Source organism: Leopardus geoffroyi, chromosome D4, assembly GCF_018350155.1.
Source record: "Leopardus geoffroyi isolate Oge1 chromosome D4, O.geoffroyi_Oge1_pat1.0, whole genome shotgun sequence".
Classification (NCBI taxonomy): domain Eukaryota; kingdom Metazoa; phylum Chordata; class Mammalia; order Carnivora; family Felidae; genus Leopardus; species Leopardus geoffroyi.
This window is the reverse complement of record NC_059342.1, coordinates 7,466,161-7,492,142: the sequence shown is the minus strand read 5'-3', so window position 1 is coordinate 7,492,142 and position 25,982 is coordinate 7,466,161. Positions and strand designations below refer to the sequence as shown.

Here is a 25,982-nt window from a genome sequence, read left to right as displayed (position 1 = left end):
TGGAGGTGCGCTGGCCCTCCGTGGCTTCTAGACGCATCACCTGGTCTCTGCCTCTGTCTTCCCAGGGTCTTCTCCGTGTCCCTCTCTTCGTATCTTCTTCCTTGCACGCATGTCTGTCTTTGTGTCTGACTTTTCCCTTTTCACGAGGACACCAGTCACACTGAGTGAGGGCCCACCCTAATGACCTCATTTGAACTTGATGGCCTCCAGAAAAGGGCTTACTTCCAAACAAGGTCACATTCTGACCACTGGGGATAATGATGGCAGCGTATCTTTTTTGGGGGGGACACGACTCAACCCAGAACAACGTCCTGCCCCGAGAGGAGGCCTGACTCTCTACACCCCCTCCAACCCTAATTTCTCTGTTTCTGTTCTGCAGGGCACATCGAATTACATATTAAGCACACCCAGAAACATGTGACTTTGCATTTTAAAATGCTGTTTGCATTTTATTTCACCTGACCTCAGCCCACAAAAAGCTTAAATTGCTTGAGATGTGTTTTCACCCTTCAGTTCCTCCCTCACCTTCCAATATAAGGAAGGCTGTTGCGTAACTGATCACCTTGGGTAATTCTCTCACGCAACTCCACTGAGCCTCAGTTTCCTAGCCTGTGAAGTGGAAACAGCAGGACTTCCCGTTCCGCCTTCTCTACTGAATGTTGCCACAATAAAACAGCATAGAGTGTAGAAGAATGATTTGAAAAGGTATGAACTAGTATTAAGGGGAAAGACTGTGGCATTCCAACGCTGACTTAAGTTTTCTCTGTGTTGTATGTTCGTACCAGGAATCGGAGCTCTTAACAGAGAAACTGGACCAAGTGAGGCAGTGCAAGCCTAGGAGGTTTACACTGGAAGGTCGTTTCTCCCCCGTCTGAACTGGCCTCCCTCCCTGCCAGGTCTGACCTGTTACCCCACACACTCTCCTGGTCACAAATTCATCTTCTAACACGCATCCTCGTCCCGCAAAATAGATCGCTCATGAGATGAGGGCAGATAGCTTCTGGAAAATGTGAGACAGTATTTTAGTATATATCTTCTTAAAAGGACGTCTACAACAAAACCAGGTAAAGGACAGCTGACTAATTAAGAAAAACAAGTAATTTTCTTAAAAGCTCACTTCCAATAGCTCTTGATAACATGAGTAAGAGTATGATACAGAATCATGTTGTATTAAGTGAAATGGGCTTTTTCCAGAATAAAATAGATCAGAAGACAAAATTACATCATCTTAAATGAAATAAGGTTTCTGGGTATAATTAGTTGATTTTAACCAGAGGAATAAAATCAATGGTGTCTTTTTATTTTAATTTAGCAGGATTTCAGTGGTCATTTTCACAAGTGGAATTAGAGTTATAAGGTGTTTAAATGGTATAATATTGGGGGAGGGTTTGGGACACCGAGTCTTGTAAAGCTTCCAGGCATAGACAGCCATTTACTCATCCAGTGGATCACTGTACAGCTTTAACTCACACGAACAGAAATTGCCCAATGGATGGAATTCTATACGGCGCAGGTGCCTGGTGCTCCTCCAAGGGCCTCTAGTTGTACAAGACCACAGGGCATGCAAAAGGAATGGTGCCCCCTGAGGTGTGCAATATGGCGGTCCTAATGAAGATGAACTAGGATTGGGGGCCCTAGGAAATAGCAGAGTATGGAGTGCAGTAGACATAACTCACAGTAACCTCATGGAAGGCTGTGGGGGGATGGAAAAAAAGCTCTGGTCTAGGAGTCCAATGGACTTGGGTCCTGGATTGCAATCTAGTACTTACTGGCTGTATAACTTGAGATCAAGTCATGTGAGCTTTTAAATAGGAATGAAAACCACAACTACCTTTTCTACCTCAGAGGATTACTGTGAGACTCCAATGAGATTATGCATGGGACAGTGCTTTGTAAACTCAACCTAACAAATGGAAGATGTTATTATCTCCGGTGGAGTTCAGCCTCCTTACAGTCTGTCTCAAACAATGAAAACTCTTTTTCTCTCAGGGTCCAAAAGTAAATATTCAAATACAGCTGTTCCTACTTAATTTTATTCTGTCATGAACATAGTGGTTTTTTTTTTAATTATCATTCTGCAGAAACCATATGAGGTGGCTTTCATTTGTCATTGTCTATTATCACTGCCACAAGTCATTCCATATAAAATATCTCCAAACCAACTCTTGACTCAAAAAGTCTCCTGGGTAGAACAGGTTGGCTCAACAAGTGATGTTTATACCTACTGCCTTCCCGGTGAAGATCCAGAAAGCTGTTGAAACTGCTACTAATTAGAGCTGATGGCAAAAGAAGTTTAATCATACAAGCACTGCTGCCTTGACAAAGATCTACAAATCTCAAGCTTCTTGTGGCTCTTCTTATCAAAGTCAGGTCATGAGAGGAAGAGAACTCCCTTTCCTGCTAATGAGTCATTATATCTAGTGCCATCTTGGGTACCAAAAGTGCACCCTTTCTGGGACTTATTCTAAATGGAAGAGTGAAAGGAGTTTCACTTCCAAAATCAAGAGGCAGAACATTCAAGGGCAGATCCTGGGAAAGTGCAAATTTAGACCTCTAAATTTCCATATATTTTCAGTACACCATGGTTTCATCATGAGCGCTGAAACTGGTGAGAAGTTAAACATAGGTAGGGATTATTCTCACCTCAGGCTCAATTTCTGCGTTAGATGCTTCCCCATCAGAACACGATAGATTCTAGGTACGACCATTCTTCTAGGACAAGGAACTAACCCTCCATTTATATCACTATTTCTTTAAGAAAAGGAAATCCCAGTAACAACTAGGTACTTGGAAAAATTTACAGCCCTTTCTACTACAATTTTGGACACATAAAGGATTGCATCTTTATCAACTAGGCATCACACGTTGCCCAGGCCATGGCCAGGGTCCTGGGAGAGGCCAGGGAAGGAAGGAAGAGGCTCCTACAAGCTCTCACTCGGCAATGCCAAGTGACATGAGGTTTTTGTTGCTGTTGTTTTTGAGGCTTTTTTTAACCCAAGTGTTTGTGTTTCGGGCACTGGCCGTATTCTCAAAATAACTGCCCTGTGCCCGTATAAATAAGGCTGATAAATTCAGGTTCCCCTAACTCAGTGGTTCCCAACCAGGGACAATTTTGCCCTCCCGGGAGATATACAGCAATGTCTGGAGACATTTCTGTCACCATTGGGAGTAGAGGGGGTGCTACTGGCATCTAGTGGGTAGAGGCCAGGGGTGCAGCTAAACATCCAGTAGTGCCCAAGACAGTCCCTCCACCACAAATAACTCCCCGTTCCCAATGTCAACAGTGCAAGGCTGTGAAGCCCTGCCCTAATGAGTAGGACAGCACACCTTGCTAGACGATGTAAGACAGCCCCTGGGACAGACAGAAACTCCATCAAATACAGACTTAAACAGTAAAGCACTGAATATGCTTTCTTTCACAGTCATTGGATAGAAACGTGCACACACAGAGCTTTTAAGCACGGTTATAATCTCCATTTTCTCTCTGCAGTTACCCTCAATAGCTCAGCACAGAGAGAAAAAACAAAGGAAACGAGTAGGTGCCAGAAAGATGGGAGACAGGAGGCAACAGAAGGGAAAATTAAATGTAAAGAGAAAAAAAAAAAAAAACAGTCCCTTCCCTGGATATAGCGTGACATAACACTTCAGTAAACCAGAAGAGGCATCCCTTTGGAGCCAGTGAAGTTTTACTGCCATCGACATTAACATCATCACATTTTCCAAAAGCTGAAACGTAAGGTTTTGTTCCCTACTTATCCTAATTCACAGTAAACAAACCCAATCCACGGTACAGAAAAGGTTTCCCGTTAAGCAGTTTCTATAGTAAAGAGAAATGTAATCGTATGATCTTAAAATTAAAATTATTTTCGCAGACTCAAAGGGCTTCCCTGGCCAAGAACAGAGTCCCTGAGCCTTTCACACAACGCGTACATTTAGGATGTGAACTAGAGTGAAACCCCTGAGAGACCTCAGCCAGTAGTCTTTCCTACTGCTCCTTCTCAGCACTTACTTATAAAGACCTTCTTAGAGCAGGTTCTCGAAGCAGAAGTCAGCCAAGCACGTGAGAAGATGCATTTGGGAACACAAGATACCATCACATTCACTGAGAAATTAATTTATTAAGAGACAGAACCTCAGCATCTCGCTGTTGGAATGGTAGAAAAAAAAATACTACCCACTGCTTTCTGTGTCCCCTCAACACACACTGACCAACAAGTCACCCAGTCTGTTCCTCAACTCCTGTCCCCTCAATGCCATCCCAATGGCAGCACTGACTTAATGTTATTTTTCAGTGTCTGCTCACATACTGTTAAGTTCTATACGAGCGAAAATATACAGATCCTGCCGCTAACATTCCCCCGATTCAAAAGCATAAAACCGTGATGGTAGAAATCTGTAGATTCTCTTGGAACATTCCACCTTGCCTTCTGTCTGCCTCTCTTCCAGGCTGGAGAAAAGACACAGGAGTGCCAAAGGCAGGCCCGTCTGAAGCAGACTCTCCGATCCTGTCTTTTTCTCTTCAGTGGCCCCTTGAGATTCTTACAGGCAGATGGGAGGTGGTCGGGACAACATAACAAAGCCGGGGAAAGGGGACACAAGGTATCTGTCTGGTAGAGAAGGGTTCCCCTTTCCTTTCACCCAGCCCTTGGGGAACCCAGACATACAGACATCAATGTCTTCACGTCTCTACTTCTCACTTCGCTTTGTATCTGGTCAGCTCTTCTCAAAGCCTTAAGTACTGTCAGCGCACAGGTGACCCTGTGATCATGCCAGACTGTAAGCTTTTCTCACCTCCAGACCCGCCACGGGGGCTCATCACAGGTTCCTTAAAACCAACTCTGAAACTGAACCCTCTGCTTCCTCCCCAAACTTCCTCCATCTCAGTTCAAGGTAACTCCCACCCTCCCAGATGTGCAAGCCAAACCCTGGGGTCCTCCCTGACCCTTCCGTCTCCCACACTCCATTTCCAACCCATCGGGAAATCCTGCCACGTCCAGCTTGTTTCTACATAGCCAGAATGCCACCGCTTATCCCAACTTCCACCTCTGGACATAAGCAGGAAGACCAGAGAGAGGGCGACTGCAATGACCCTACTTCTGGAAGTCTGGTCTTCCTGTCCCTGCCTCTTGTTCCACTTCAATACACTCTCCATATGGCACCCAATAACTGTATTAAAACACAAATCCGACTGTCTCCCCCTTCTACTCAAAACAAGGCCCTAAACAACTTAGCCCCCATTTTTTTCCCTCCCCTCGTCTTCTGTCTCCAACTTGCTCACTTCTCTCCGGTCACCCTGGGCTCCTTGATGTTTCCAGAATTTGTCAGGCTAATACTCCTGCCTCATGGCCCTTGGACTTCCTGTTGTCTCTGCCCGAAACTTTCTTCCCCCAGATATCTGCATGACATATTACCTCCCCCTCTAGAGCCTAAGCCCCAAGGGGACAGGGAACTTGGGGTTGATCTGTTCACTGTGGTATCCCGGGGCCTAAATGTGACATCGGCATGAAATAGTTGCTCACTTTCAGAGACCGCAGAGAAGACACGCACCTCTAAGCAGATGAATGACCCTGCCCTAAAATGTAAATGTAAACTAAATATTTAAATTCATCTAAAGGATCTTTAAAGAACACTGTTATAAAATAACCTTATTATAATAATTTTTCCGTACGAACGCAATGTTTTTATTGAACCCTTGTCACAGAATCGAGATTCAACATATTATATACGTATGTGAGTAAAAAATGAGAAAACAAAATCAAGCATTTTAGAGATGGTCAGTACAACATATTTTAGAAATACACGAACTCTGTACTTAGAGATTTATACTGCTCCCCTCCCCCACCCCCACCCCCTTCAATTAAGCCTGTTCTAATCTTGGCCAAGTGAGAATCCAGCTTCAGAATTTCATTCCCAGGCACAGCTGTTTGACAAGTGTAGCAGGAGCTTGTCAAGACAACTGGAAGCATCAATCCTTTGGAACACAATGGGCTTCTTTTCCTTTCTTTCTTCCTTTTTTTTTTTTTTTTTTTTTTTTTTGTCAGCCCCTATTACTCGCCAGTGGTAATTAGCCAGCCAATCTTTGGAGGAAACGTACTATCAGGCAACTAAAAATGCCTTTTATGAAACTCCTCCCTGAAAATAAATCACTGACACTGCAAATGGTCAATAGACACTCTTTAATTTTAAATGAAATGCCCATTGATTTACCAGGGTCTGTGTTCCTGACCCCGTGGTCTAGCGAAATTCATTTCTCCCCCGAAATTCTGAATCCAAGAAAAGTGACAGTGACACGGCTTTTGGTTTTGATTCACTATCTCGATGGAATAAAGCAGTGAGAGTGATTTCTCCATCATTTGCTCAGCTCATCCAGCTCCTTCCTTGGCCGGTGCCGTCGTGAAGGCCCCGTTTCCCGGACACGGCAAAGGACCAGGGTTACGGTCAAAGCTGGCCTTCCCGGGGCCCACGGTGGGGCAGGCTCAGGGTGACCCAGACCCAACTCAAGCTGCCAGAGTCTTCCCCAGGGGTGGCTGCATGCGCTGGGCTTGAGGAGGGACACACCTGCTCCACAGGGACAACCAGAGACGGTGACAATAAACTCCAGCCCCGTGCCAAGAACCCAGACACGCCCCACATCCATTTATGATGCAGCTTGGGGCTCGCAGGAGAACAAAACAACAGTACCTGCCTCACGGTCACAGCTCTATAACAACACCCCACACAGCTCCCACCAACGCCTTCGACAAGTTTCGACAAGTGCAGCTGAATCACTTGAGATGGGCCAAAAGGTCAGGGCCCTGAAACTTCGCCAGCCTGATTATCTAAAGCCACTGGAAAGCACTCCCTGTGTTTCAGAGAACAGGTAGACTTTCCACTACACAAAAGCAGCTTTGTTTCTATATCGGCGACGCCTCCTAATTAGAATCGATGATTTTTTTTTTTATTGTCGCTCCTGATAAGCTTGTTTACCTAGCTTCATTTTCCTAAAACACTTGAAACGTTTCTAGGAAGGGTGAATGTCGGCAGAACGCTGAGACAGGCCTTGAACCTGGGCTGTGGCACTGCATGATGTTTACAATTTGTCATCCTTGGGGGTAATTCTGCAAGCTTAAACACACCAAAGGACAGAGTGTAAAGAGCCAGGCAATTTCATTTTGTTTGAATATATTTATGGAAATGGACCAAAAGTGTCCATAGAGGCACATTGTCATTTTTTCCTTGAGTGTGTGCCAGCCCATGACCAAAGGCAAGCATTCGGAGACTAGAAGAGCACTTATGACCACACTGTGTGTATCAAATAAGCTGCTTTATGAACAGATGGGGAATATTGTGTTTCAGGGTCTTAGTAAAATAGCCCTTCACACCAAATTTCTGTTCACAGTGGTGGATCTCTCAGTGATTCACTCATGACCTTGCCCTTGATAATGAGCAGATCTCCCTCAAGGGTGAGTGCCTGTGGGACATGAAGACATCAGGCATCCTCATGACTTAGACAGATGATGAGCAGTAGGGAATTATGCACCAAGAACATGTAATTTGGACAAGGTGGGAAAAAACTGAGTAATTCACTTGAGATAACAAGAGTTTTCCCAGCAGTGGTGACTGTATGGTGATGGAATCCTTGGAGAGTAAATTAAAAAAAAAAAAAAAAAATGGTTGGGCTGAAAAAGATCCACTAAGTTGAAAAGCAAGTCATAGGAGCCAGCGCTGGTAAGAAAGAAGAAATGGTCTTCCACGAGACCACTTTGACCACGTGGGGTCGCCACTCACGGAAAGCTCAAAGATCAAGACTAAAATGCATCTTCTTTTCAAGGGGATACAGAGAACCAGGAGAAGCCAGGGGTGTGTTCAACCTCCTCCTACGCACACAGAAAGACCATCCTCTCCAGCCTCCCTTACATTTAGCTGGGGTCAAGTGACTGATTTCTGGCCAACGGGATGGAGAAAAAAGTAAAGCGTGTCACTTTCAGACCCGGCTCCTAATTTCTGTTTCCCAACATCCTGTCTTTCACACTGGACTCAGAGTGCCATTCGATGGAAGGATCCTGAGTCACTGTATGATCACAAGCTGTATTAGAACATGAGTAAGAAATAAACCTTCATCGTACCAAGTCACTGAGACTTGGGGCTGCCTGTTATAGAAGTTATCTTAATATATTATAATAATGAAACTTCCTTGTTAGCAATTGCCTTTTCGAATGTCATGTTATTGCCTAAGAGTTATGTCTCATCTCGTTCTCAGGCAGGATGATTTCAGAGCCCTGCAGGAGCAATGACAGAAATTAATTTGTTTCCAGATCAGTAGAACACAGGTTATCCATGGGGGAGGGGGGCACATCGCATCATTTTCTAAGATTTGAGAGAGAACAAACTACCCTTCTGTTTCCTGGAAGCTCGCTCAAAGAATTTTTTAGCTTTTTATTATGAGAAATTTCAAATCATCATACAAGCAGTAACAACACAATAATGGACCTCCATGTAGCCATCGCCTAACTCCAAGCATATGGATATACAGATATATGTATCGGTATATGCACATATACTGATACACACACACACACACATATATACAGGTAGATAAACAAGTCTGTATGCATATATATTTGAGGTCTACTATATGTTAATCTAATCACTGAGCTGGGCACTGTGGGCAGGACGCAAAGGTGAATAATGACCTTGGAGTTTATAGTAGAAAGAACAGAGTATAAATCTCAAACTCCATGAATTACTTCACTCTGAGGGCTACAGTGAGGATTAAAGTAATCTAGTAGCTCAGAGTTTGTAGCATGGTTATTTGCCTCTCCAACACATGTCCCTGAAGGAGTTTCTCTCCATGGGAGAGGTTTACTTCCTTCCTAGTGAAAACTGGCTAACCAACCCCTGGGAGAACCAGCCCTGCATCTTTTCTCAGCCATTCACCATCTATATGTACGAATTTTATCTTTGCTGAAGTTCTTTCCCCAAAGCAAAGCTTGAAAAGGTAGAAAGAAAAACACGATGCAAAGCAAGGGGCCCTGACGCAACATGGAAATTCGCAGGGAAGGGGAAATAGTAGGAGTCCCCACAAACGCAACAGAAGATAAATTTCCACTTTTGCTGAAGGTGGGGACCCCCACTTTCCCTTCATTACAACTGCTCACACCCACCCCCAAGTCTATTCTCTTGGCTAACAAAGCACCATTTGACCTTTTCACTCCAGAAACTGTGACAGGGAATGGAAGAAAGAAACAGTAGAAGAGAAAGAGTTTAGAAGTAGCCATGTTTCTCATCAAAGGATAGGATTACCAGGCCTGATATCCAGGCCAATTTAAAGGACTTTCAAATAAACATTCTAAAACACAGAAATCATTCTGGAAGAGAGAAGCCTGAGACGCCGCCTCCTAAGTTTTAAGAGCAAGACTAATCAGATGCTCTATCTGGAACCCTCTGAACACCTGTGCCCCCTGTGGTTGGCTCTGCACTGTGCTGGTCACACAGGCAAACGGCCCGACCTGGCGAGGCATGATCCCCAGGCGACTGCTAGAGCAGGCAGCTCAAGAAACAAAAGGCCCATCCCTCCTTCCACTGCCCTCCCCTCTCTAGAGGCACGAGGCCCTACGGTGTTGAGCCAGAATCACCGGGGATGGGCACCATTTTGAGAACTGATTTAATTTGTACCCCTCTAACCATCTCAACACGTGGAGCTCTGTTCTGCATTGATTCAGTCTGAGCAGAAAACAATTCCAAAGTAAATCAGTCTGAGCAGAAAACAATTCCAAAGTAAATCTTAGCAGTGGGAGGAAAGTCTTGAAAGGGTTGACAGGCTCAGCATAAGGAACACCCGTCCAAAGCTTTGTTGAACACCACTTCACTCTCTTTACAGATTATAAAAAGGAAACATTTAACTAACAGAAGGTTACTCATACACAGGATAATGTATGCGGCCTCTGTCCACATCTTAATCACTCATACATAACTGATCAAATAGCTCTGGTCTCTGGTCTCTCCCAGATATAGTTTTGTTTTGTTTTTTTTCTTTAAAGTCCATCACAGAAAATGCTTTCATGCTTGTCTTCACTTATGTGTTTCCCTGGCTGATCACTTGGCCTAAGAAAACTTTCTGTTTCACGTGATAGTGGCCAAGAGATACATTCTAATGAAGTTTTAAACTAGAAAGTTTAAGAGACAACGAGATGGTTTGGGGGAGGCAGTTTCATTTCACAAGCATCAAAGTACAGGACTTGCTACCTCGCTGACGCTGCCTCCTAAGTTTTGTTTTGTTTTGTTTTGTTTTGTTGTATTAACTGGATTTGCAATACTATTAACTAAGTGTGTAATTCTTTCTAATTTTCAAAACATTATCCCTATTTGGTACTTACAGATCCTTTATTATTGGTCCAAGGTAAATTTCCAGCCTCCTTTCCTTCTCCAACCGACTCCTGGACCAAACTACTTGAGAATTGTTTTTTTTTTTCCTGGGCTCTTTCACACCACTGTGTTATTAGCACATATTGGGGCCCTTCCTTGAATGGCCTCCTTCCCTTTCTCTACAAGAACTGCTGTCTTCTTTCAAGATGCTGTTACCTTCTCCAAGAAGCCTGCCCAGACTCTACAAATAGTTGGAAGCTTCTTCCCCTGTTTCGACATGAAAACAATTTGCATGGATCTCTATCAAAGCCTTGTTTCACTACTGTGTAAATAACTATTTACACAGTTACCACCCCTAGAAGACTATAAGCTCCTCAAGGAAGTATCTCATTTATTTTTGTAACTCCCAGCTTCCAGGACAGGGCATGACACATGGCTTGTACAAAGTGACCAAATAAATGAATGGACACACACTGATTGACCGGATACATCAGTGCATATTCTATTTGGGGAGGACAGCTCTACACGTTGGTTTTCCCAGGACAAGCCTTGTAATATACTGATATTCTAGCGACACAGAACCCCTTCCGCTCTCAAAAGCGTCCCTATTTGAATAATAAATGAATTCTACGGTCACCCTAAGTTTGGAGCCTGGTATCATTACTCATGCACACTGCCCCTGCCTACCCAGAGCCAGGTCATCTCATTTTCCAATTTCTCAACAACTTTTCAAACTAACTGTGTCTTAATTCTTCAAAATTCTCCCTCAAAAGGGTTAGTCATTCTCCCTACTCAAGCCCAGGGTCTATGGCCCAAGAAAATAGAAGTAGATACTGCGCCACAACGTAAGCATACCCAGGTCTCATTCTGTTTTCTCACCAAATTCCTATCTACGCCAACTTCCTCTATGAGCGATGAGACCTATTAAACCAACCCATCTCCCCTCTGGACGAGGCTGCCCATAGTTTGAGCCGACGGGGCCTCCAGCCCACCCAGCCAGGTACTGTGCTCGCCAGTCGTACATCCACTGCCTGGCGCTGGAACGTTCATTGTCCTGTTGATAGTCCATTGTCCTATTGACAGTCGAGACGCCCTACCTGGTAATTATAGTAGAAATTAATAAATCTGCACGGAAAGAAAAATAAAACATCTCTTTTCCACATCCTTCTCCCCGGAGCTTGAAGAAAACACTTCTGGAAAGATCAAAGAGAATCAGACTACGTCTTTTTTTTTTTTTTGGAACAATAAATGTGTTTGGTCTTTCACTCTACACACTCAGATTCTGTCTGGACTCCGAGATGTCAGCGCGACCAAAGGTAATCAAGACATATTCTAAAGGTCACAGAAGACATTTCTAATAAATTGCCAAACTAATTTTACACTGGTGCAGTCTGAAGGAACTAAGAAAAACATACTTTAGAATCCATATAGGAGCAAACGTCAAAAGGTTTGAAATACATTCCCCTAATCAGATCGTTCATGCAAAGATTTAAATAATTCTTTCTAATTTTAAAAACATAATTTCGGGGCATGAAATCAGAGAAAAACCACAAAGCAAATATGAACTAAAAGGAACATCAACCGTCATGTAGTTAATGATTTTGTTTTATGAGGATAAAGCCTCCAAATATTTAACCTCTTAGGATTCCTCTCATTATCTATTGTTTTTCATTAATCCTAGAATTGCAGGGCAAAGAAACAGAAACCACTATTCGCTTTGAAACGTTTGCCCAAATCTGCTACGAATTTATTTTCAGGACAGAGTTCATGAAAGGCCAGCTCTCCAGGTAAAATGGATTAAATGCCTTCTAAAGGGAAATAAAATTAAACCACTACCAAATGGAAGGCTTCTAAACTGTGTTTTGGGATGTGAAATTCAATTTGACAGACGCCTTATAGACTGTGGTCGATGCCCCATCTGATGAGAATTTCGTTTTACTTTTACCTGCACCAAGGGGTTTGTAATTTATGGTAACATATATATGTCTACAGTATGTTGAACATGTAAATATGCCAGTATCTCTTTCTTAGGTAAAATCAATGGGAAAAAAAAAAATCTTGCGATTTAGAATTTCTTTTTTCTTTTTTTTAATCACAGAGCTCACATTAACTATTTGACAGACTGATGCCTCGTGGGATAGAACTTGGAAACCACACTCTCTCTGATCTTTACCAGATGTTTCGCTGGTGGTGTTTCAGCCTCCAGAGACAAAGAGGATATTAATGTTAATTTTATTTATTTAATCACATCAGGCAGATTTGATAAAAGGGAAAATTCAATATTTTGGTAATTTACCAACTCTTCAGAAACATCCCTGGTAGCAAAAGTGTTTTGAAGATCGTTTTATATTAAAAGCAGAAAGGCTGCATTACCTTACCTTTAAAAATGGGAACAAGGTGGCAGATTCGTCTGTTGCACTTGTAACTCAGGGGGGCAGGAAGGGGCGATGACATGCATCGCTCAGCACAGTCTCATCCCACCCTTCGCCTGCCTATTAATTGCAAAGGAAGAGTACCCTGACACGAAAGGGATGCTCAGCTGAAAGCCTTCTGCCACTACCAGAGTCCCTCGATTATCATACTATTTCTTGTCTCTGAATGTTATTCCAAGGGAACAAGAAATTACCCTAATCACTGTCAGGACGGTGGAGATAATGAAGATGTGGTCGCTACAAAACACTGCCTCCCCACACCTTAACTGAAATGACAGAGCCGGCCTTCATTTCCTTAGAGTTCAATGTCAGAACGCGGAAGCTTTCAGGGCACCGGTGCCCACCCTTGGCTCCACTTCAGAATCACCTGGGAAGTAGCCCCCGGGACCAATGACATCACAGGCTCCGGGGTGGGACCCAGGTCTGGGTCCTTTATAAAGCCTTTCAGGCAATTCTAATGTCAGCCAAGGGTAAGAACCACCTGCTTGCAGGTGCTAAGTAGGCAAGAGGCAAACAACTTAGCAGTCTAAGAAAAATCACATAATTTCTCCAGCTCTGTTCTCGTCATCTGAAAAAAAAAAAATGATATGTATGGAAGGGAGGTGGAGTGTTAGACTCATTATTGACTTTCTTTTATTTGTAGATAATTCATACTTACAGTTATGAAATATTTCAAATAGCATAGCACAGAAAACATTTTAAGATACCTATGACACCTATGTTACTACCACCCAAGCTAAAAAGAACTTAATATTTGTTTCCATTCTCTCACTCTTGGAAAACAGATGGGGCGACATACCTATCCCATTTCTTCTTACTTCTTTCCTCTCTAGAAGTATCCACTATTCTAAGGTTACTGATTGTCCTGCCCAGTCCAATTTTACTGTTTAACCAAGTAATTATATGTCTGCAACAACTATATAACACTGATTAGTGTGTGTCTAAATCTATACAAATTGTATTACACTGCATATACCCTTTTATGCATTTAGTTTTTTTCATGCAACATTGTTTTCTGAGATGTATCCACACTGATATCTATCTATCCATCTATCCTATCCATCCATCTACCTATTCATCTATAGAGATTTATACACAGTTTGTTAATTTTAAACTCCTTTCTATTATTTCATTAAGAATAAATCACAGTTTATTGATTTATTTCATCTATGGACAGATCATTTACCTTTTTTTTTTTAAAGAAACAGAAGTACAATAAACATCTTTTTGCATACGGCCCTGTCACCATATGCAAGTTTCTCTAGGGTAGACATATAGACGTGGTTTTGTTGGATATGCTCACATTTTTTAACCTTTAAATTTTTTTTCTAATTTCAGAAAGAGAAAGAAGAACATGAGAAAGCAGGGGAGAGTGTCAGAGGGAGAGGGTGAGGTGGGGGGGAGAGAGGGAGAAAGAGAGAGAGAGAAAGAGAGAGAGAGAGAGAGAGAGAGAACGAACTCGTAAGCAGGTTCTGGCTTAGCAGGAACCCAATGCAAGGCTCAATCCCACGACACTGGTGTCATGACCTGAGCCAAAATCAGAGTCGGATGCTCAACCGACTCAGCCACCCAGGCGCATCTGGATATGCTCACTTCTACCTTTACTAGATATTCCCCAATTGCTTTCCCAAAGTGGTTACACCAATTACTCTTACCAGCAACCTTAATGCATTCCTCGTTCTCTCTGTCCTCACCAATACTTGACATTATGAGGATTTATTAATTGCTCCCAATTTGAAGGTTATAAAGTGGTCACGAATAGTTATAGTTTCCTACGGTCTCTTCTGCTCATTTAACTGTGGCCACCGCATCAGTGCCGAGCCTTATCAAAATAACAAAAGAAAGGATGTGATTGAAAAAGCTTCCTCCAAAGTTTACAGTGAATTTACTTTTCCTCAAGAAATGTCTTACATGGCTAATGCTGGCCCATGAACCCATAAATCAGGCCATTAAAGAGGAATGGGGACATGGCCCCGGCTCTGTATTTATTTTCTTGTATTCCATAATCCAATGTTACTTAAAAAGCAAACTGCCCAATATTCTAGCCAAAGCAAACAGTCCGGACTTTGCCAGGCAAAATGCCTGTGGAGAAATGAGTCAATTCATACAAAATTCAAAGCTGTCTTTGGTCAGTGACATTTTCGTGAAAATCTGTGGGTGGGTCAAAGTCTTGCAAAATTCCTTTTTGCCATTGGACAAAATTCATCCAGGAAAAATAAGCAAAATTAAGTGGCGACCCACACTCCCCCTAATTCCCTTCTTAACACTCCCTAACCTCCCAGCACAACCGCTTGCTGTTGTATGCCAAGGCCAGCCATCAGTGTTTCTGATGCTGGCAATAGAGCGGCTCACTGTCCCCCTTTTGCCCCTGCTCGCTCTGCTCCCATCAGATAGGCTTTCTCACGAGAAGTACTGGCAGACAGAGTGTGCCTGATCTCATTCAGAACACACCTTCCTGGGAACGCTACCCGGGCGTTAACACGTTCTTCAACTTCGTGGCTAAAAGACCTGTGGTCGAGACATTCTCGGTGGGCGCTCTATTGGAACCATTGCGATGGCTGCTGTTAGAGATGGTTAATGTCTATCAATGATTTGGGATGATACTTTATGTTGCCTTTTTAGGACCGTGAAACAGGGGTTTGAGAAAGTTGGAAATTCTGAGGCTCCGTGACTTGTTCTGACTTGAGGGAGCGAACCCTTCTCATCTCAGAAACACACAGAAGACTTCAGCACAGTCGTACCTGGGAATGCTCAAAAGTTTTGGTGAAATCTGAGATTCATCAGTGTTGGGATTGGTCTACCGTCCGGAAGGTCGAAACGGAATGATTCAGCATCTAGAAATGGCTTCAGTTAGGAGACGGCAGTGAGCGGACTCACGTATGTTTAATATAACGTTGCCGTATCCCGGTTTCCGATTTAATGGAGGGTCTGTCTGTCTGACTGCCCGCCGAGGACTTCCCTTCTCCAGGCCCTCGCCACTGGCTGGGAATATCTCTGTCATCGGGGCCAGGCCTGGAAAGAGAGCAGCCGGTCTGGCTTTCCACAGAAGAAGAAGAATGAGATGTAGGGAAGGGTGGAGTTGTTTGGGCGGGAAAGAGAAAAGAAACCGTTCTCTTCTTCCAGTAAGTTAACCAAATAATAAATGAGCAATCCTCCCCCCGTTCTGCCACCTCAAATCCAGAGTGATCCGGATCCCAGAGTTCTGGGTGAGACAGACGAGTTACAGTCAGAGATTCTGAGAGCACGTTCTCCCCATGCGTGAGCTGGAACGTGGCATCCAGAGAGAACACCGGCGCTAGTCTCTTACCGTAAGCACGCTGTCGCTGAATAGCCCCGTCACACACCCTTCTGCCACCATGACTTCCAGAAGCACAGTGTGCTGCTTGTAGCCATGGTCACCAAACACAATTGGGTCATCACATCTTTCTTGGGTCAAGAAGCTAAGTGAGTGAAAATGATGACTAACTCTAACTATGGTTCAGAGAAAATTAAGAGCAGTTAAACATACGTGAAACAAAAGTGAACTGGGGCCTATAATTTAAGCTGCTCCTAGCCTTTGTGGCATGTGACACGGCCACAAAAACCCAAAGATCACTTCATGTCTCTAAGAGATGAATGTGGTCATTTGACTTGGCAACCATCTGGAGCTTTGAATCAACCACCATCAGATTTCAAAGCAGTGGGAGATGAAATATTTCAGTGTTAACAATTCTTTGTGTCTGGATTCCAAGAGTGTAGAGACTGGTTTTGCAAAAGGCAGAAAATGCATCCTTTCAGATGAGTACCCACGTTAAGGACGGCGTCTTCTCCCCGTGGCCACAGCCTGAGTGGACCACCGAGCTCCACAGCAAAGGTATTTGCTGCCCCTCAGCTAGAACCCTACAAATCAAGCAGATGACCTACGGCGACATAATAGTTGTGAAAGACACAGTGCTCACACCGTGTACGTTTTATATGAAAACGGATACCTTCCTGCTAAAAACATACAGTCCCAAGACTAGAATTGCAGTATCAGTCGGCTCCAAAGAAACCCTGTTTTGTATAAATACATTTGCACCGTAGCATGTGTGACTTAATGCGCTGTGGGTCTAGATTTCATAGGCCAGCATCAAATCTGGCAATCTGAATTTTTTGGTTCCATCCAGAAGTGGGAAGTACGCAGACTAGGGAAGAAAAGAATTCATCTCCCGTACCCATCCTGAAAAATACAATGAAAAGCTATCCAGAGGTCTGCAAATGCTCACTTCTCAGCTTATTCTTTCACCGAAGTATTTCTATTTTTAATAGTCATCGTGCACTTTAGCAAAAGTCAACTTTATAAAGTTATACGCCGCTGCAAAGTCTGGGAACAGTGGGAAAATGGGGAAACCCGACTGCACAAAAATTAATTTTGCAATGCAAAAAACATTTTTTGGATAATTCAAGCCTTTATGTTTATTTCAGCAAAGCCAAATCCAGCAAGCTATTTTCAGCCAGGATTAGTCAGAACTAAAAGGTTGGACTGTTTTCCTTCAGAGACCGAATGTCTTTCTTGCCTGCAATAGGCCCGTGTGTTCCAAACGGAGTAAATGGAATTGCCTTCAATTGCTTGTCTCTTTCCGGCATTTTTAATGCAGAACCCTACTGACAGAGCAAGGTTTTGCTGCCTGAAATGTAATTATTCTTTTCACTCATATAACCTGGCATTCTCACAACGTATCAGCTTCTGGTTTTCCTCAAGAAAAATCGCAACATGGGGCAGAAGGTAACGGCAAGAAATGCAATTTCATCGCACCAGAAATTCTTAAAACTCTTTCAGAAATACCTACTGGATAGTAAAAAGGTGCTTCTAATACCTGCATTACAGCTATCACCTGTTTGGTTTGCTTTTACAAAAATCGGACAACGGGACCAATCTACAATCAAACACAAACATGGCCCAGGTTCTTTCTCATCAAGACCTACTATAGCGAGGAGCGACTCTGGCCAGGGTCTGAATCAGTTCCTTTTCGAGATGATTTATACATTTCACGCATTCGGTGAGCGGCGGCATATCCAATATCCGGGGAGCACCTACAATTCTCAGATTTTAACTCCGAAAGAAATAGTCCTGTCCATCTAAGCTAATATAAAACACATGTTCTTCTCCTTCAAAGAGTTAAGCGAGCTGTCTGAGATTGTGCAAAGCTGCCCTATGATCCCAAGGGTGATGTCCTGCTTGTAAACCCTCAGGGTTTCTGCTAGGTGTGAAATGATTGTGAAATCACTTAAGGGTCCTATTATTCAAAAATAGTAAGTTTTGCCAAGAAACAGACACAGTTCCAGGATCGATGTCGTGAAAAGGGGAGGCAGGGGAGAAAGACACGCTACGCCCGCTCCCTTCCACACCGAAGTCCCCTCTTGCTTCCTTCTTCTTGTACTTCCCCACCAAATTGTCTCTCCTTAAAATCCAGCAAGATCCTGTGAGATGCTGCTTCTGTGGTATCCCCTGGGTGTTGTTATGCCGGCTATAAATCATTAACTAGTCTCACAAGCCCGGAGTGCTACGGTGTGGGTGTATGCGGCAACATTTTTACTAGCCAAGTCGCTAAGTGTGAGTTCCTTTCCAAATATCAGAACTACACCCTCCTCCAACCCCAGTGCTCGCCCAAGTTATTGGAGGGGAGGAAAGAATCACTGACTATTTGCTTTGGAAAAAAAGCTGAAGCTCGCTGGTAGGCAGTGTGTGTTTCTCTGCCCTGCACATTTCAGCAACTTCAAGCTGGTGCCTGGGAGGCAGGGATTTTCCAAGATTCTGGACAGCGCGGCCGATATCCACCTCCCCCTGACGTTTTGGGATCACGTTACGTCTGCAGAAGAGCATCGCGAAGTGGAGAGAGACCACCGCCGCTAATAATTTAAAACAACCTTTCCTGTCCCGGGGCTGAAGGGAAGTCACCTTTCATGGATCCCTAGGCCCGCGCGTACGTATCCAAATTCCGTAAACGCCGAGGAGGAGCCCCGACTGGCGGCCAAGTTCGGAAAGACCCCCGTGCACCTGCAGCGACCCCCTGCGACCCTGAGGAGACTCACCGTGCACTTGTTGGGCTTCTCCCCGGAGTGGACTCGCATGTGAATCAGCAGTTTGTACCGGGCGTTGAACGGCTTGTACCTGCGAGGACAGCCGGCCCAGAAGCAAGTGAAGTCTTCCCCTTTGCGCTGGTCGATGTGAACCTTCTCGATGTGGCGCACAAGTTCCTCCTGCTGCTCGTACAGGGCGCTGCAGTCGATCCAGCGACAGCAGTGTTTGCCCCCCGCGTCTTCCACGTCGCCGTCCTCGTCCAGCGCGGCCCGCGGCAGGGCCAGCGGCGGGGCGCGGGGGCCCAGCTCTGGGTGGTGCAGGTGTGGGTGGGCGTGGTAGGGGGGCGGGGGGCCCTGGGGGGCCGTCGGCAGCGGGGGCAGCGGGGCCGCGGGGGGCAGGTCCAGGGCGCCCCCCGGGAAGTCGTCCAGGCGCTCGGTCTTGAGCAGGCCGGCCGGCTGGCCGTCGGGGTCGGGCAGGCCGTGCTGCACCACCGTGTTGGCGACCAGGCCGGGCTGCGGGCCCCCGTGCTCCAGCTGCTGCATGCGCTCGTACTCCAGCGCGCCGTCCTCGCCGTAGGCCGGGGGCGCAGGGCCCCCGCCCCCGCCCGCCCCCCGCACGCCCTTCTGGCCGCTGGGCCCCGAGCACGGCGAGGGGATGCAGCTTCCGCGCACGCCGAGGAAGTGCCCGTAGACCTCGGGCTGCGGGGACACGTTGGCCGGGGAAGCCCTCGACCCGTTGATGTAGGCCACCAGCGACGTGGGCGAGGTGCGGATGATGGTATTGAAGTCTATCCCAATGCCATCGGACAGCGGGGACAAGGACAGCGCTCTCTTCTTGGAGCGGGCCGAGTGGGACCTGGCCGACGAGTGCCGGGGGCTCGGGTAAGGAGAGTGGCTGTTGTCCACGCCGAAAAGGTAGGACGGCAGTGAGTTAGAGACATTATTGCTGGACATGGCTGTCGCCGGAGGAAGGCTAAGGAGGTCCCCTAGATCGATGCCATTCTGGGAGCCGTGGCTGGAGGGCAGCGACGGGACAGCCCTGTAGCCATGAGACCACTCTTGTTTCACGCTCAAGGCCGACTGACTTTCCGTCAGACTCAAAGTCGTGGACGCCAAAGACTCACGAGAAGTAAGGGACCTGGAACAGCAGCCAGAAAGGGGGGGGAAAAGACAAACATTTTAGCAGGATATGGATTGCTTAAGAGCTAAAAGAACACTGCATTGACAATCCCTTAAGTATTTCCCCTAATTACATTCTCGGCTAAACACACATTCTTTGGCTAAGATAAAACCCAAGGCTTTTAGTTCCAGGTAAATAACATTTTACCAAGAAGAACAATAGCGGCTAATGCTCACTGGAATCACAAAACAAAAGATCTATTGTTATAAATAATCTTAATACTTTAATGATAATAAATAGCCCTTGCTTTGTTTTTAAATTATCTTTTTTAATGTCAGGGGAAAAATTTAGAGACCTGGGAATAATTATTGATGCCATTTCATGGCAAACCAAATAAGCAAGTATTTATTAAGCGCTTCCTGTGCACAGCACACTACAGATAGACATTGCAGGGGATACGAGTCTAAACAGAGTTCCACCCTTTGAGCATATTCTATTTGGCTAAGTAAAACAGAAACCCGTGCTTCATTTGGGGGGAAAAGAAGTGAATCCTCAAAGTCAAACGGTCATCCAGGGGACCCAATACTAATTTCACAACATTTCACTGATGATCAGGAATTCTAAAGATTTCTTGAAGAGACAGCAACTCACTCCATCAGCGCTCAGTGACAGCATCAAATCAACCCAGGAAATGAAAATATACAAAAGACAGCTACGATACATAAGGGAATGACAGCCTGAAAAATCAAGCCCTATTTGGAATTATGCACTTGGGCCATGCAGGGTTTAACGATGCTTGCTAGTCTGGGGTTTTCCGCGAGTCCCTGGACTTAATTAGAGCAGCCCTGGGACCAAGAGCAGATTTTCTGCATTTAGGAGAGTCCACTTCGGCAACAATCTGTCTCCTGTTCTTCTTACCCTTTACGAAACATGCCCCACGGGTCACAGTCTTTACCTGCATCTCAAAATGGCTTGTAACGTAGTCTGGCCACTTGAAAATTCGTTTCGCTTTACTGGGACATCACTGCCTTAAAAAGCGTTGAAAGGAAATGTCCAACCCTTGGACGTAAATTCGTCACGAAGAGGTTAGCTGTATCACTCACTTGATTTCCTGATGCAGACAGGGTATCTATCAGAAAAACCTGGCTCATTCTTATGTACCTGCACTGGCTTTCTTCGGAGATTTTTCTCCGCTCCCCCCGCCCCCGCCCGCCAAAAATTAACCAAAACGAAATACTCAACAGAGCATCTCTCTTCCCAGAACGAACCCATTTACTATACTACAGCTGTGGTACAGCAACCTGTTGCAAAGAACTGAGGGAAAGGAGAGAAGCATTCCCATCCCATCTGTTCCTCCAGCTCCTTCTCACTAAATGGGAGCCAGGAACACTGTTTCCTACAAGCATGAGATATCAGTAAGAAAACATCTTGACTCTCAAATGCACAGGATAAGGTCATAGATAACACCGTTATCGATGTGATGTTTCCATCGAGTGAAGTAATGTTTACCAATGACAAACACAGCAGGAATTTACGTCCAGCTGCCCTTGACACAGATTTTTTTTTTTCACCATCCCCATTTTTATATTCGGGCTGAAGTCCTTTTACAAGCCCCAAAGTGGTGTCTGAACCATCCGTGTTTTTTGTTTTTTTTTTTAATTTCCCGCGGACATTTTCAATTATCCCCCCCCCCCCCCCCCCCCCCCCCCCGCACACCTGCAGCGTGCAAGGACTCCCTGCAGAAATCAGCTCAGGGCTCCTGGTGATGGGACGTCAAGGGCCTTTTGGTCCCTTCCCCAGAGAGATTCCGGAATTGCTTTCTGACCCAAGCCAAATCAGTAGTCGTGTCATATATGAGGCAAAGACACTGACTTTGCTTTACACCCTGAGGTCGAGAAGGTTTACAGAACATTCTCAAATGGTCCATTTGCCTGGTCACTGTCATACTGGAGCATTTCAGATTTTTAAGCAGTGAATATCGGGCAGAAGGTCTTTTACCCACCCGCATATACTTTGCATGCGAGATTGCATTATTTAGTTTGAGGGCAGCCTACAGTGAGACATGTTCATTTATTCCACTGTCGAGAGATATTTCTTATTTTTGCCAAATTACACCTAATTATGGCATGATTCAAATCTGATCATAACCCCACGCAGGCACGTCCCTTGGCTCTGTGGACATCTCAGTTTCCTAAGACAGTTACCATATACTTTCCAGAAAGCAAATGCTATATTCTGTTTTCTATGGCAATAATATGAACAGAGAACCCACTCTTCTATATCAAACCCCTAATATGAACAAAACTTCCAGCAAATGAGCTTTGCCTAGCCACCAGTCTCCCCCATGTGCAATTACCCAGCTCTTTCCATCATTCAAAGTTCTAATCCATGAAACTTCTCCCAAATACACCAGCTCTCAGAAGAGACCTCTTTCCAAAAGAAGTTGTATACTGTCTTACTGTGCCTTAAATGTAGCCTCCACTATAGGCATCTGTGGGTGTTACCCTTCTCAGTGAAATCCAAAACCCTTCCACATGAGGGATCATTTTTGTCTCCCTGGTACCCACCAGACTATGAGATATATCATAAGTTTTCAAAAACTGTTGATTAAGAAGGTGAATAATCAGTATGATGATATGTCACCATCATTTATAGCTTACAAGGCATCTTCCCTGCACATAATCACATGTGATACAGCCTGTGAGGTGAGTAAACTGGATTTTTAAAATAACTTCTATATTACAGAGAATAAAACTGAGGTTCTGTGCAATTCCCCCCACTGCTACCCAACAAACACACACAGAAACTCCTTATGGAAATACAAATGAAGTCGCCTTGGACAGGCAGTCACCTAGCCGGATCACATATATCTCTGTTTTGTCCACATCATACCCCAAATGTGGTCCAGAATGCTCTGCCTGGTTCACAGACCTGGTATAACAAGCTTAAGGTCCTACAAGCTAGGATTAGAACCCACATTTTCTGTTCTCCTTCTGCAACAAGGCGCTAAATGACCGTGAGAAGAGTCCCAAGGACTCTCTCCTATAGCCCCTGATGCTGGGCACACCAGGCCCGTGGGGAAGAAACTGACAAAGGGCTGTGGATCTATCACCATACAAGACAGTCTCCATTTCCGTATGTTCACCTGCTCCTGTGGGTATTATTGCTGGTGACTGGTTAATTTGGAGCTCTATAGGAAAGGAAAGAGACAGAGCTCAAACCAAATAAAACCATTATGAGAAACTCCATCAGTGAAACAGGTTAGGGTGGCTGGTGAGGCAAGAGCTTAGTAACCCTCATGGCACCATAAGGGGTGTGATGGCCAAGCTGGATGGCTTGGTTCAACACCAAGTTCAAAAGAAATACTAACTGACAGGTCACATTGACTTCCTCAAACTGATCCTCAAGAGAATATATGTTCTATACGACATGGGAAACACGAGCCCTAGTCTATCTTTAAGTTCTCATCTATGAGCATGGGCAAATGCCCCAGAAGAATTAGCACTCCATCTGAAGGCAGTATGACTTTATAAAATACTAGAACTTACCGAGAGCCCAGAGTCCATCCTCAATCCCCTTGGCCTCCTCTGAGCTTTGTGGAGATATTCCGACCCAAAAGGAAACCCTAAGAAACTCCACCACCAGTAATCACCTCCAAGTATCTCCGGTTTACTAGCTCTAGTATGACCTAGATCACAGATCTAGAATGACATTATTAGACTGATGGTCACACTCTGTAACCGACAACAAGCTAAGTGACACGAGGCAAAGCATTTAGACTTTATGGGTCTTGGTTCCACCATCTATAAAACAGAGATAATACTTGCAGATGGTTTATGAATATTCAATCATAAAATGCAGAATCACAATGTATGTGAATGCACTAGGAAAGCTAAACACATACCAAACCCATGCAAGTAGTGTCTAATCTCTCCTGTGGCCCAAGTTTTGCTACACTGGCACATGGAGCCACTGTGGAGGCTATCCTATCAGCACTTGTCATTTTAGACGAAATACACACAATACAAAAAAACTCTGTCTTACAGAGTTTTGGCAATGCCTAAACCCAGAATGGCTGCTGGGTCTTCGAGAAGGTAAGGTAGAGTTTGCATTTGTCAGTAACTGGGGCTAGTCAGAAATGGTTGGGAAACTGACAGAGGCAAATATACAGCATCAGGGCACGTTGTGCATCCTGGATTAAACGGAACCCAGCAAAGCTACAGAACAGTGCATTTTCCAAAATGAGCACTCCGGAAGAAAAGTACTCAAAAAGGTCCAAAGAAGAAATACACACAGTAAATCTATGGGGGACTAGTCAATATTATCAATCATTAAGAGAATTCGGATTAAGATCAAGTAACAATTTGCACACCAAACTGGCAAAAGGTACCAAAACAATAAAACCTAGTATTTAATAAGAAATCAGGAGCTCTCAGACTACTGGTGAGTTTATCAATGGGTAGACCTTTCCTGCAGTGCAATTTGGGAATACATATCAAAAGCCTCAAAGCTGTACATCTCCTTTAACTCAGCCACTTTGCTTCTAAGAATTTATTCTAATGACCAGGGCCCCCGGGTGGCTCAGTCGGTTAAGCATCCAATTTCGGCTCAGGGCATGATCTCATGGTTCACAGAATCAGGCCCCTGTTTCGGATTCTGTGTGCATGTCTCTCTCTCTCTCTCTCTGCCCCTCCCCCACTCACACACTGTCTTTCTCTCTCAAAAATAAAATAAACATGACAAATTTAAAAAAAATTATTCTAATAACCAGAGATATGCAACAGAAGATTTACAGAATCGAGCCAATAAGGTATTACTTATAATATTTAAACAAAGGGAAGCAACTAAAACTGCTCAGTAATAAGAGACTGACAAAAATGCTAGTTTTTAAAAAAAAATAAAATGGAATCTTGGACGGGAAGAAACCATTATATGATGCTGAAGGTTTTTATTACACAACAAAGTGTTTCTATTAACTAAAAAAAAAAAAAAAAGGAAATTATAACACTATATAGATAATTATAGATCAATTTGGTGGAAAGAAAAACCTAGGCCTCTGATGATGTGTTTGCACATAACTGGAGGGGTGTGTCTCATAATCCCCCCCATGGTCGCCTGTGGGTGGTAGGGTCCCGGAGAACTATCATTTACTTGTGCTTTTCCATATTTTCCATCACGAATAACAACTACATAGATAATCAGGAGAAAACAATAAATTTTACAGCTTTCTATAGGGCAGCCATCGCTCTGTCTGAACAGTTCATTCCCCCTCACCCACTTCCCCCGGGCATGTCTCCAGTGGATAAAACACACAGATGATTCTGTCTCCGTCTTCTCTTTATCTCTAGACAGCAAAATGCCTTCAAGTTGAACGGCTGCCTCCTACCCTTTCTCTCCTCTGATGGAACACACAAACCAACTTAAGGATCACAAATAAATGCAACCTTCCCAAATTGCTAAAAGTAATTTCCATACTTCACCAAGCCACCCCACCTCCCAACTCCTGTTCCTTTGCTCACCCTGCCAAAGAATTATTTCCATAGAAGGACTCACAGAATACAGAGTCCAAAAACATATGTCAATGCACCTTTAAGATGCTGTCCTTTAAGGATACGAAATTATGCTAAGGAATCAGATATGCCAGAAAACACTGAGATAATGACCCTTCTCTGGCCGACCCATGAAAGGGACTGCATCAGGTGCGTGGCTGAAGCCGCCTGTGCCCTGCCTGCCGTCACTTTCTCCATTAATTATGACTCTCTGCCTTCAAGGCATGTGCTGGACTTGCTACACACGGGAAGCTGAAGGTTTCCCAATGACACCTATCCCAGAGCACAGTTAATTTTACATGCAATACTCAGCAAGTGTGAGGAGTCCCTCCAGGCATAATCATCGATGGGAAAATGACAGCAGCAGTTTCCCATCACAAAAATTCTCAGGTGAAAAACAAGTTTCCATCTCATGGAAAAACTGGCACGAAATAAAGGATCCGGGAACTCTGATTTCTGAGTCTCAAGCAGTGGCTGGGAGGACGGTGCAGACAGGTG

General features: G+C 44.5%; 1 protein-coding gene across 5 annotated transcripts in view; it reads right to left on the bottom strand.

The window, feature by feature from the left end:
• GLIS3 (GLIS family zinc finger 3) overlaps positions 1–25,982 on the bottom strand; it is a 448,764-nt gene that overhangs the window by 274,674 nt on the left and 148,108 nt on the right. For all 5 annotated transcript variants that reach the window (XM_045468649.1, XM_045468646.1, XM_045468645.1 and 2 more), the window contains exon 3: positions 18,828–19,953. In XM_045468649.1, coding sequence (XP_045324605.1) covers positions 18,828–19,953 — 1,126 coding nt within the window. The remainder of the gene's footprint in view (positions 1–18,827; positions 19,954–25,982) is intronic.